Source organism: Calonectris borealis, chromosome Z (genome assembly GCF_964195595.1).
Source record: "Calonectris borealis chromosome Z, bCalBor7.hap1.2, whole genome shotgun sequence".
NCBI lineage: Eukaryota > Metazoa > Chordata > Aves > Procellariiformes > Procellariidae > Calonectris > Calonectris borealis.
In genome coordinates this window covers 41,787,941-41,800,762 of record NC_134352.1, presented here as the reverse complement: position 1 = coordinate 41,800,762, position 12,822 = coordinate 41,787,941, and the positions used below count along the sequence as shown (strand labels likewise).

At 38.2% G+C, this 12,822-nt stretch overlaps 1 protein-coding gene across 2 annotated transcripts in view; it reads left to right on the top strand.

Annotated features, from left to right (window-relative positions):
* The window catches only part of DAPK1 (death associated protein kinase 1), a 90,872-nt gene that overhangs the window by 47,468 nt on the left and 30,582 nt on the right, over positions 1–12,822 (top strand). For both annotated transcript variants that reach the window (XM_075138133.1, XM_075138132.1), the window contains 10 exons: positions 3,950–4,088; positions 6,007–6,136; positions 6,411–6,459; positions 6,611–6,637; positions 7,058–7,210; positions 7,363–7,408; positions 8,273–8,362; positions 9,654–9,746; positions 11,331–11,450; positions 12,605–12,703. In XM_075138133.1, coding sequence (XP_074994234.1) covers positions 3,950–4,088; positions 6,007–6,136; positions 6,411–6,459; positions 6,611–6,637; positions 7,058–7,210; positions 7,363–7,408; positions 8,273–8,362; positions 9,654–9,746; positions 11,331–11,450; positions 12,605–12,703 — 946 coding nt within the window. The remainder of the gene's footprint in view (positions 1–3,949; positions 4,089–6,006; positions 6,137–6,410; positions 6,460–6,610; positions 6,638–7,057; positions 7,211–7,362; positions 7,409–8,272; positions 8,363–9,653; positions 9,747–11,330; positions 11,451–12,604; positions 12,704–12,822) is intronic.

Sequence of the window (12,822 nt, the reverse complement as noted above, 5' to 3'; positions counted from 1 at the left end):
TGGAACCAGTGTACTTCTTGGGAGAAGCTGACATTCAAAAAGATCAGACGTAGGGACTGATGTATGGAGTTGTCTGCCCCTTCTCCTTTAGATTAAGACTGCCTCTGTGCATGACAGGTACATTGGTGGGATGGGGCTTTCTGCTTGGCTTCTGGCTCCACCTCTGAAGATGACCCTGGGATAGTAAAATGTGCGGTGTTTATTTACCATGGGACTGCGTTATCCTGGCTGAGGCACAGGGCTAGACTTGAAAACCCAACAGCATTTTAGGAGGTTTATGGAGACTGCAATAGCTTACATAGCTGGTGTCTTTACTGGCTTGTTGTAACCCATTTCTTGATCTGTGACATCTGGAAGTCCAGTCAGGATCAACTAGTGATTCTAGGTAACTAATTTGGTTACGAAATCTGTGAAAGCAGACTCTGCTGATAGACCTGGAGGCACTATAATCCAGTGAATTAATTGTGGAAGTGAAACTTGTAAAGGATGTTGAGTGTGGACCTGTATTAACCCTCTGTGACTTGCTTGAAGTAGTTGGCTTGCAGTGATACTGTGGTTTTCTGTATACCTGTGGTGGTACAGCTTAGTATCAGACCTGCCAGAGTCAGCAGGGAAGTAGGGAATAAGCAGTCTTGTGACGAGCCTGAAGAAGAAGCTAAGAAACACAATCTGCGTTACTCAGCTCCTGTGGGGACGTGGGTTGGAGCCCTTCACATATGGGAAGGGCCCCTGGAGGCCACCTGAAGCAGAGGGACCTTTCTGAGAAGCTGGGCTTTTCTGAGCTTCCAGGTCGTCTCGTGTGTGCTAGTTTAACATTTTACTCATCGTTGCTATAAAACCCCATTTCTCTCACACCTTATGTCCCTGCCAGTAAAAGTAAGCAGCAGGAGAAGCTGACTGGGCACTGTGCTTGCCAGCAGTGGCAGCGCCCAAAGGGAGAAGATGGGGTACTGAGCTCGCCCCCCCTCAGCTGAGGAGTTACCAACAGGAGAAGTCGCAGTGGCCCGCTTTCTGAGGTGAACCTGTGTAAGATCTCACCCTAGGCATTAAGGGTGAGGTGCATAACGCGAAGGAGCACACTAAAATCCTGCAGACCAGAGGTACAGCCTCTTCTGGAACAAAGCTTTGAGTGCGTTACATCCAGTCCCTCCTCACTCACCTACTCCTTAAGCAAGGGCTGCCGAGTCACTTAGGGTGACAGTACTTAAGCATCTAAAGAAGCACACAACACTTTGGAAAAATCTAACACTTTTGCTAATTAACTTCCAATTTTAAGAAAAAAGAAATTGTAAATTATTTTTAACCTGTTAGCTTCTCTGGACCTCAATTTGAAGACTTACAAGCACTAGGTATATTACCTGTGCGCTATTATAAGGCCTATGATATAATCATAAAAGAAATGTCACTACAACCAACCTGTGGCAAAGACAGGAGGAGAGTACTCAGCAGTGTTAGAGAAGAGCTGTATGCGATCTCATGCAATTAACTATTCACAAGTGTGGTATCTCTGAGATGTGTAAAAACGCATGTGCATCAAACTTCTAATTTCATGCAGTCTAAACTTTCAGGGTATGAAATTGTTCAAAATGGAATGATTGCAGCTAAGAAAAAGCTGAAGATGAAGAGGCTCTTTCCATTTTACACAAATACAGTTATGTTTCTTTGTCAGGTATCTCGAAAATAAGTAAACCTTGGGAATTAAATCTTTCTTTTGGATCTAAAAGGAAAATGTATCATCAATGCTGCTGTTCATAGATGACTAGTAAGTTTCACAGAGACTGTGTATCTTTAAAATGCCAACAAGCAAGCTGTAACAGCTGTAAAACATACCCATACCTGTGTGACGCTGTCATAGTCTGTTTTAGACTGCAGCGTGGGCAGCACAGTGTTGCAGGTTGGCATTGCTGACAATGCATGGTCTGAGTACTTCTGTTGCATTTGTGATGGCTGGTGAATGCTTTAAGCATCAGCAGGCACCTTCCCTCTTTCACAAGGCGGGTGATCTACGGGAAAAGCAGACCAGATAACCACGTGTTTGGTGCAGTTTTTCACCCTCTTCCCCAGCCGAGGGTCCGGCTCCACCGGCTCACCAAACTGTGTGACCGTTAGGCCGGTGCCAAACCATGCTGAGTGCATAAAGGTGCTGGGTTTTGCTATGACTGCTACCACGGCTGGGGAAGTAGCCACAGTGAGTCTGCCTGCTCCGCGTGGCGTGGCTGTGCTCCGATTAACAGCAAACATCCACTTGGAAACATGTGGAAACAAGTTCCATGGGATGTGCAAGTCCCTTAGCCCAATAGTTGGAAACAAAGAGAAATGCCAGCACTGTGTCACCGTCCGGGTTTCTGTTCATCATCACAAAGTACTGCAGAGGTACAGACCTTCGCCTGAAAACCTTTTGCTATTTTTTCAGTCAGAAGCAAAGAATGAGAGAATATGTGTATCCATTTGTAAGGTGTTTCTGACTAGCCTCTGTAAAATAAAGAACTGTATTTAATCTTTAGAAATTTCATTTTAATGTCTCTACCACAAAAAAAAGATTATTAAAATGGCCTCTCTTCCTTCCAGTCTATAATTCTTATATTTAATGGCACTTTGTTTCAGTAATTTCTTTCATGCAGCAAATACTACAACACAAATAATACCGAAAACAATACTCACATTGTCGTCTAGGCAGCTCAATGAAAGCTCCAAGAACTCATTAAAATACACTTTTCATCCAATTTGCATTACAATAATGCAGATTAAGTCTCTTGAAAAGTAGACATGATAAAGAAGTCAAATGTATTTCCAGAAATTTGCTCAGAGTGTTTAGCTATTGTTATATGTTAATTCCATTATTTTTCATAATCAGAACTTTAAATTGTGAACAGATTATTTTTTCCCCTACAGAAAGGCAACATAAATTAGGGTGTACTTTCTGGATTTTTTTAATATCAATACAATGCAAAATATAGGGGATAATATGACCGTCTTTGCAGTCTTTAAGACATTTCTAGGTAATAATGCTGGTTTTATAAACAGGAGGAACAGTTTGCCACAGTGGACAGTCATCTCAGTTTATGTCCTTACCTGAAAGAAGATGGGCAGTTTTTTAAGAATAGTGGAGTTCGTGTTTCCTATTCACTTCAGTATCTCTTTTTCTGTTGACAATTATCATCACTCCTGCCAGACTGCTGACTGAGCTGAGAAGAGAGTCATCTTCAGTTTATTCCTCTCCCTCAAATGCAAAAATCTATGTGCTTATGAATCCTCCTTACTTCTTACCTCTCTTCTTTCTGCCTGTGCAGCTAAAAAACTTGCTAGAAGTAGTGTTAAGGGCAGTAGTGGCCATTCCTTGTAGGAAAGGTGTGGTAATGTTAGAGTACAAATACAACAGACGTGCTGAATGTAATACACTATTTCAAAGAATAAAATATGTTTTCAAAGAGTTGAATGCTTTGAGGAGTTTAGAAACTGAGTAGTAGGACAGCTACCAGTAGCTATTTCAAAGTAAGCTTTGACTTTTATATTTTTCAATGGAGGTTAGAAATCTGATGTTTTACTGTTAGTATGAGCCAATTCATGTTTTATTTTCTAGATGTCCTGTTACATTAGTATGTTTTGAGTATACTTACTTCACATTTAATTTTATTCTTTTAAATGTGCATACAAGAGAGTAGGTGCGCTTTACTTCGTTTAAATTTAGATATAGCTGACCATGTTTGTTTGGTTTTTAAAACCTTTTTTTGTTTGAAAATATGACTCTATATTGTATTTTTTTCAAGGGGAGGAGGGGTAGTTACTAACTATTTTGGGTATTGAATTAAGTAATTTTCATCTCCTTTTTTGATATTGATAACATTTAAAGCATCTGGATCCTTTTCAAGGCTGGTCTGAGAACAGCTACACTAAAAGGAACCTGTTGGTTAAAGCAAGCTCATCAATAACTTTGCTTCTGCTCTCCAAGTGTTGCAGGTGGAGAGCTCTTCGACTTCTTGGCTGAGAAAGAATCTCTCACGGAGGAGGAAGCTACAGAATTTCTCAAACAGATACTTAATGGTGTTCAGTATCTCCACTCTCTGCAAATTGCCCACTTTGATCTTAAGGTGTGTTGAGCAGATAAAAACTTCAACAACTGTGAGCAGTATCCATTAAAAGTCCATTGTACACCAGCCACAACTCTGCCATCGTGCAGATCTTGGCCGTAGTTTGCTAGTTTATGTAGACAGGGGAAAGCTCAGCCACTGAAAAGAAATTACTAAACCGTAAATAGTTTCCGTCTGTTTTTAATGTAAGATTCTTCACAGAAAATGGCAACTTCCGACGAAATTAAACCATTCTGAGGAAACAATCTTGAAATAAAAATGATGATTATGATTCTGCAGAATACGAATGGGATCTGGATGAAACGTTCTGAACAGAATGCTTTTTTCCCCAACTTTTTTTTTTTGCTGTTGTATACATTTTATGTTCACATGAACATTATTTATAGTTACTAAATTGAAATAGTACAGAGTTAAGTACAAAGATTCTTCTGGAGCAGACAGAGCAGATAATTTCCTCTTTTTGCTTTTGGGTCTTTTTTGTTTGTTTTTAGAAAAACTGTTAATTGCATCCTTTTGGTAAAGAAAAGAGGGCTTTTATATCTAAATTCAGTTACTGCTTTTTTTAATGTTTCAATTTCAGAATGTTTTCCTCTGTAAGATTTTTTTTTTTTTTTGGAGACAGGCAGCTGAACATCCCCTGAAGTCTGCTTAAGTCAGCAGCTATGTCTATAATAGGAAAAGGAGGCATAATTATTATATTGCAGTGCAGTTCTGAAAGGGGTGCTGTGTTCTGGCGATGAGGTAGGCAAGGGAATGGTTTTCAGGGTAAGCATACCTATTCCAGTCTCATCCTCATTACCTACAGTAATGTATTTGGTCTTTGTGTGACAGTCAGCAAGAGAAAGAATTGTGAATCTAGTAAGAAATACATTTCTTACAGTATGACATGTAAATTTTTGCCAATGTGCTTGTAATAAAACAAAGCAACCTTACACTGGATACCAAGAATATGAGAATTAAAGTATGCAGCAAGAATTAAAGTATGCAGAACAATAAAAGCATGCAATAGAAATGTAGGGAGGGAGGGAAGAAAAGTACATTTGTACATATCAGCCTCTGTAATTGGTGAAGAGAGGTAAAACAAGGGTGATGATGAAGAGGGGTCCTTAATGAATCCAGAAGTCCTTAATAATGTGAGCAGGATGGATGTAGCTCCAGGAACTTTTCAGAGCACTCCAGCTTATGAACGTGATAGGATATGTAGACTAAGCAGCTGGTTGCGTATGCTACTTGTGATGGAGTGCAGAAGCAGGTTCCTTTGATGATAACCTTGACATTTCATCTAACTTTGTTCTATTTTTGCATATCTTTGTTGTAAAATAATCCAAAGTCCATATTTTAAAATACAGCTAGAAAAGACATGAGAACCTGCTCTTCATCCTTTTTTGTAAGTATGTTGAGCCTTAAAATCCGGGAGGGGGACCACTGCTAAAATTTCTCTTGTAGATCCAAAGGCAACAAGGTATACCTCCCTGATTGCTTGTGCAGTGTGAAAGAAACCTCTTTCAGGGAGAAATGTTAACCAAGCCCAAATACTCGTCCATAGGGCTTTGTTTCTTGCAAGCTCCCAGCACTGCTCAAATGGCCATAGCGTAGGGGCTGTGGTCTTAATTGAAGACAGCGTGTTTCACTTAGGGTCAATCCACGTGAAAACTGCAACTGTTGCATCTACAAGAGGTAAAATCTTGGCCCTGTGGAAATCATAGCACTCTGTCATCAACATGAAATCCTAACTTACTATAGTTAATTTTTAGCATGTGTTAGATCGTAATAGGAAAAGGCGGGATTTTTCTGCTGAAGACACAATTCAAGAGGCTGAAGGAGGTAAAGGGAAGTGTTCAGTGCTGAAGAATGGTAGTATGTGTCAGACATTTCCTACCTATGTATCTCTTTCTCTCCCCCTTCTTCCTTCTCAAAGCCTGAAAACATAATGTTGTTGGACAAGAATGTATCAAAGCCTCGAATCAAGATTATTGACTTTGGTTTAGCACACAAAATTGACTTTGGAAATGAATTCAAAAATATCTTCGGAACGCCAGAGTTTGTTGGTAAGAAAACTGTTGTTTCTTCAAACTATTCTTTCTCAGTCTATGAAACAGTGTATGTGGCTTAGCTTGGTTTGGCTCATTATGTAATTTGTGTGTAATTCATGACATTTTGAAATTTAAATAAGCAATTTGTAGCATTCAGTTCCGACTTAGACTTGCATTAAGGTGTTTTTATCTATCAGCATCTTAGCTTATTATCTCTGGCATATATAGGCTCAGAGTGACATAGATCTGTTCTTTGACTAGGTACTGATCTTCCTGCTTTCTCCTTTAGCTCCTGAAATAGTAAATTATGAGCCTCTTGGTCTTGAAGCAGATATGTGGTAAGTTATTGGATCTTACTTGAAATAAATCTCTCATGATTATTCTTATGTTCTAACCTTTTTTTTTTTTCTCTCCTCTCTCTCCCTCCATCTGTTTCTCTCCCCTCTGCCTCATCTTTTTCTGGTTTTTTTTTTTCTTCCTTCACTCCAGGAGCATTGGTGTAATAACTTATATTCTGTAAGTACCAAAATCTATGGGTGGTTCTTGCAAATGCTAGTTTTTTTAATTCTGATTCTGTCCTCTGGGTTGGTGTCTATACAAGTCAAACCATTTTGATTGCACATCATGATTCAAGTTGAATGATCATAAAAGCAATAGTGTAATTACTGAAAGAATGGCCATTAATCGACATTGAGATAGCGTAGGAAGCTGTCTTCAAATCTGTAGGTGATTTTCCACAGCAGCTTTATCTTAATCAATATTCTCTGAAATTACAGCAAAACTTTTTGCCCTGCTAGATCACATCTTCCTGAAAGTATGTTTGCAGTCTTAAAGCAGAAAACAAAAATGTTCGCTTTCTGCTATTATTTGATCTCAGAGGGTTGAAACAGCAATGTTACAACATGTAATGACAGGAATGTTCTGTCTTTCTTGCAGTCTAAGTGGTGCATCACCATTTCTTGGAGAAACCAAACAGGAAACGTTAGCAAATGTGTCTGCTGTGAATTATGAATTTGAAGAAGAGTTCTTCAGTAATACAAGTGCCCTAGCTAAAGATTTTATACGAAGACTTCTAGTCAAGGATCCAAAGTGAGTTGTTTCTCTTGTGTATGTACTGTTGCAGCCTATGTCTCTGGTATTTCAAATTACATTATATTTTGAGATCGGTAACTTAGTTTAATAAACATACAGAAGTATGTATTTTTTACTATCTGAAACAGCTTTCTTTTATTCTATTAAAGGAAGAGAATGACTATTCAAGATAGTTTGCTGCATCCTTGGATCAAGGTTAGCATGTAATTCATTCTCTGTTGTCCTGTTTTTAATCATTCCCCGTTTCATACTTTGCTTTCACTTTTCAAGTTCCTTAACAAGGAAAATTGGCATAATTGTTTAATATAACACTGTTTTGGAAAGCTGTCTGTATGAAAACTACTATGTGCAGAAGGTGGACTTCATTAACATATCCTCTATATAAGTTAGCAACAGGGAAGTAGCCCACTATTGAGATTAAAATCATGCTGAGGCAGAGAAGCTAGTCTTCAGGGAGCATTGCACTGACAAAGATACAATCTCTGAATCCAGTCCAATTTCCTCTCACATTTTTCATCTTCTAATCTCCTTATTTAGATTAGGCAAAAAAGGGTCATCTCTCTTCTGTCCTTCCTCTTTAGACTGAAGAAAGCAGTTGATGTGGGGCGGTGGTCCACTTCTTTCAGTGTTCCACAGTGTTTGGTTTGGGTCAGGCAGTTGTGGTGTTGCTAGGTTGAGAGGGAGAAAATGGGACCTACCATTGTTCTTAGTGTGTGTAGTAATACCTGCCACTTAATTTTTTCAGTTCTGTATCACATTCTGTTGGCTGTTGGCTTCTTCTGTTTCAAAGGAAAAAAAAAATCTTAGTATTGCATGAAATATTCTTAGATCTGGATTTCCTTTACGGCATTTTCTCAAGAAATTCCATTTGCATGCCCCGCTAGGCTGTGGATGTTAAAATAATGTGCTTACAATTACTTTATTATTACAGTATGATTGCAGTATTGTTATAATTCATCACTGAAGAACAGAGTCTTACATACAGGAAGGTGCTTTATGAAAGTCCTGGTTGTAGTTGTAGGATATTTTACAATAGCTTTGTTTTCCGTTTGCACATAGCCTAAAGACACCCAGCAAGCACTTAGTAGAAAAGCATCTGCAGTGAATATGGAGAAATTCAAAAAGTTTGCAGCACGACGGAAATGGAAAGTAAGTCATTTAATAAATCTTCAAAATGTTGGTGACACCCACATGCAGTAGCGTTCCCTGTCCCAGGGAAACATCAGTGCTTTTAAGAGTGGAGAAGAAGGAAGAAGAAACCTGTTCCTTTGTCATTTGGAATAAATTAGGTGCTTGAGTATGGCATATGGAAGAAGACTTCTTTGTTAATGATCTGCATACAAATGCTTGTGTGTGGATTGTTTGTTTTATGCATCTAGCTGTACGCTGTCATGATCTGTCTTGGTCGTGGTTTCAGAGGAAGGGCACTTCTAAGTGTAGGTACATGTTTTTGTGACAGTAATCCCAGTAAATCAAACATCCCTCAAGCAGGCCTCACGGATTTAATTATTCCAGTAGTTATGCCAACACTTAACAGAGTAGGAAGGAAAAACTAGTCTCTCTTGCAAAGGATTTTTGGTCTGAGACTGCCAACCTGTTTAGAAGGTTGGCATGACTTAATCTTTCCAGAAGCGGGGCGAGATATTAGCTGAAAGCGTTGATCTGTGCAAGGAGCACATCAAGACAGTTGTCCCTCCTCCTTCAGCGTGCACATTGGAGAATTCACACTGGTACTAAGCGAGGGCAGGACTGTTGTACGAGGAATATGTTTATCATGAGGAGAGATGAAACGTGGGACAACAGAGGTCGCTAGTATTAGAAAAGGAGTTTTATTCATTGTCACAAAGGCCAAGAAGTAGGATGATTTTGTGAAGTACGAAAGGCACAAAATATCCAGCTATGCACTACAATTTTTTTGCCGCAATTTAGTATCTGTGTTAGGTGAACATCTACGGTGTTTATAAAATTTAAGTACTAGTCTGCTGCCCTAGAATGAAATGGTGGGTCTAGCAATATGTTAAACTGTTTTGTAATATGGCGTTTAAAGGAATGCTGTCAGCTAATCTAGACTCAGTTTAGATTTTCTGTGTGTACATACTTTAAAATATGTACATGTAAATGTTTGCAATGTGAACAAGAGTATGTAATACAAATCTGTATTGCTTTACATTTGAACAGCTGGGTGAAATAGTAGCAATCCAAAAATACTATGTAGCTTTGCTTAGTGCATATGAATAGCCTCTTTGGATTATAAATGTCAAAATAAATTGAAGGTTCAAATGCAATATAAAAAGGAAATGGGGAGTGTTGAAGTCAAACTCCAGTTTGTTTTGCTAATACGACAGTATTCCTTTAAAATCTCTGCAATAGCATCTTATCACAAGTTTTCTGTTTTGATTTTTTTTTTACATATAGCTTTTTTCTTCTTATTTTTAAAAAGCAATCAGTGCGATTAATATCCTTGTGCCAAAGATTATCAAGATCTTTCTTGTCCAGAAGTAATATGAGTGTCGCTAGGAGTGATGATACTCTGGTAAGTGTGTACTTACATGCTTAGAATGCTTTACTACGTCTGAAACTTAACATTTTCTGAAATGATTCTAACAGAAATATTGGGCTGTTGAAAATGTGCATAATGAATCTGTCTCATGTAGGAAGAAATAGATTTTAAGGCTACAGAGGTCAGTTATCCATAGTCTGATCTTCTGCATGACACAAACCTTGAAATTTAATTTATTAATTACCATGGTGAGGCTGATAGCTAGTGCCAGAAATTCATCTATCTTGGTTTTGAAGTTTGATTCAGGAGGATTTTTTGTACTATAGCAATTATAATGTGAAAAAGTTGCCTCTGAATTTTTCATGCACTGTACAGAGTAAAATGATATTGCATTTTTTTAACAGAATATTCAAAATCATTGAGACCCTCTTAGATCCAATGAATGCTAGACAGCAGTAGCACAAGAAGCAGTTATTTAAGGAGGAAATTTTGAAGTTGGCCAGCATTCAGTTTGTGGTATTATATACATCTACTAGAATTAAGTAGTCAGGAGCAATCTGTATGCTGTGTAATTACAAATGCTTGTAAATCCAAAGAGATTCTTATTTAGGTTACTCTCCAGGTTTTAATACACATTTCACAAATACCCTGCGATCAGCAAAGTATGTATGTTAGTATGTTCAGAGCTGGGTAACCTCGTCTTTTCTGTGCATTAATAGAATCAAACTCCAAAAATTCTGCAAAGACCTTTTTATCCATTTTCTCTTCCCTGTGTCCTTCCTGTGCAACTCTGCACTTTTGTTTCCACTTTTCCTCCTCTTACCTTTCTGCTTCCATGCTCTTTGTTGTCTCGGTCTTGCTCTCCTTTCCCTCCCTCTACCACCTTAGCTATCTGTATGCCTTTTAACACTGGATCAGCATTTCACACGTGTGTTGCAGCATAAAGGATTGTAGCCTAATGCTAGTGTTCTAAAAAATCTGAAACCTCAGGAGGGAGGAGGTAAGAGTGATGCAAATACTGGGCTCAGTGAATTTCAGTTCTTTGATATTTTAGTGCATGGGAGAAAAATAAAGTTACATCTGCAGAGGTATGTAGGCTCATTCCTTATGTTCTAGATTTTTAACTGGTCCGCTTTAGTAGATGAAAGCTAGGTCCAAAGTACCTCTCCTGTATCATATTCCTGGATGGCGCAAAACTTGATACTCCAGTTTGTATTTTTGTACCTCTTTGATTTTTTTAATGTGCACATATATGCATGGAATTAGTTTCATTTCATGCAAGCATTGCATCTATTGAAAGTCCTAGGAGGAAAAAGAAAATACACCTAATGAAAGAAACCTGTTTGGAATCTCAATGAGTCACAGGTTCATGTGTGAAGAAGAGGGAAGGATATTGTACTAGAAAAAGGGAGGGGGGAAGGGGGGTTGGTGTGGGTTTTCAAATAACATGCGTACATATTAGCTATATGCTTCATGAAGGATTACAACTTGCAGTTGAAGCACTCAACTTTGAAAATTTTACTGTTTCAAATTTTTTTAGATGTTTTGGCAGCTATTGAGGTAGGGATTTTTTTCCTTGAAGCTAAGAATTTTTCTTCTTTCTCATTTAATTACAAGGATGAGGAAGATTCTTTTGTGATGAAAGCTATTATTCATGCCATCAATGATGACAATGTTCCTGGATTACAGCACCTTCTGGGATCTCTGACAAATTATGATGTCAATCAACCCAACAAGGTAGTGTGGGTCTGTGTTGAGGTGCGTGGGGGACTAGCAATCACCCTGTTGAATAGAGCAACGTGGTTGTAAAATAGAAATATAACACCTGAAACGAAAAGGAGAAGACAAGTGAATGCAAAATAATTCTGCCTTTCTTTAGAAGAAATTTTAACGTGTTCTGTGTTCAGTCTTCTCCAACTACCTGAAAATGGAGCCCAAAATGGTTTTTTTGCCTAGGCCTTTGAAAAAGTGTTAATCAAATTTATTGTCAAGAGCTGTGGTATATCAGATATCAGCCTTTGCTTTTGTTTGCAGTTGCTGTTTCTTGTGGCAGATGAAGATGGCAAAATATGTAGGAATAACCAGACTGCCAAAACTGACTTTGCAAAGCACTGTTAGAAACAAAAGTCCCATTACTGCAGAAACTGGTTATGTGAATGTAATGTTAGATGGTGTCGTTCATTTTCAGAAATGAAATTACTTGCCTACTACAGTATTTCAGTGTGCTGCTGCTGTACTAATGGGATTATTGGAACTGAGACCAAGAGACCAAAGTTCTGTTGCTGACTCTGCTGCTTAACCTTGGATAAATCATCTCTGCTATAATTTTCACTTTTTTGAATGGTTATAGTGACCTTCATTATAAAATACTTTGAGAAATATTCTTGAAGAGCGCAGATATAAGAGTATGTGTTATTTTACTGTGATGGGGTCTTGAACATTTCAAGAAATCACTGTATTTTTTGTTTTAATGGTGCAGCCCCATTTAACTTTCCCATATGTTGCCAGTGGCTTGTGTCTTTGAGGTGGTGTAACAAACACTTTAGGTAATCTGGCTTAAAATGTAGATATAAAGAAGTTGCAAATGGGAATATTCTTGCCAAATTAGGCTAATGAGAGCTTAACATTAATGTTCCTAATTTGAAAAGCATGCCTTTAATGTGTGGTGTATCATTTAGTAAATGTGAATTCATCCCAAAAATATGGAAGATTGCTGTGCGATAAATTTCTTTGGACAAAGGGACAAAGTATTTTCTATACAGTATTCCCTGAAGACTTAATTTGAAACTGGAAATCCAGAGATGCCATTCAATGCCTGCCTTCTATTCCATTCTCTTTTCTTAATCCTTCAAAAATTAAATATATCGTTCTTGCTTGTATTTCATTGTTAGCATGGAACACCTCCGCTATTGATTGCTGCTGGCTGTGGAAACATTCAGATGCTTCAGTTGCTTTTAAAGCGTGGATCCCGTATTGATGTTCAAGATAAGGTCAGGGGTCTGCTTTGTCACCATTCTGTATAATTTTTTCAGTACAGTTAGGAAGGGACAAGCAGTTCAGACCAAGTTGTATTGGAAATGACAAAATCTGGGCTGTAGAGCCTGTTTTT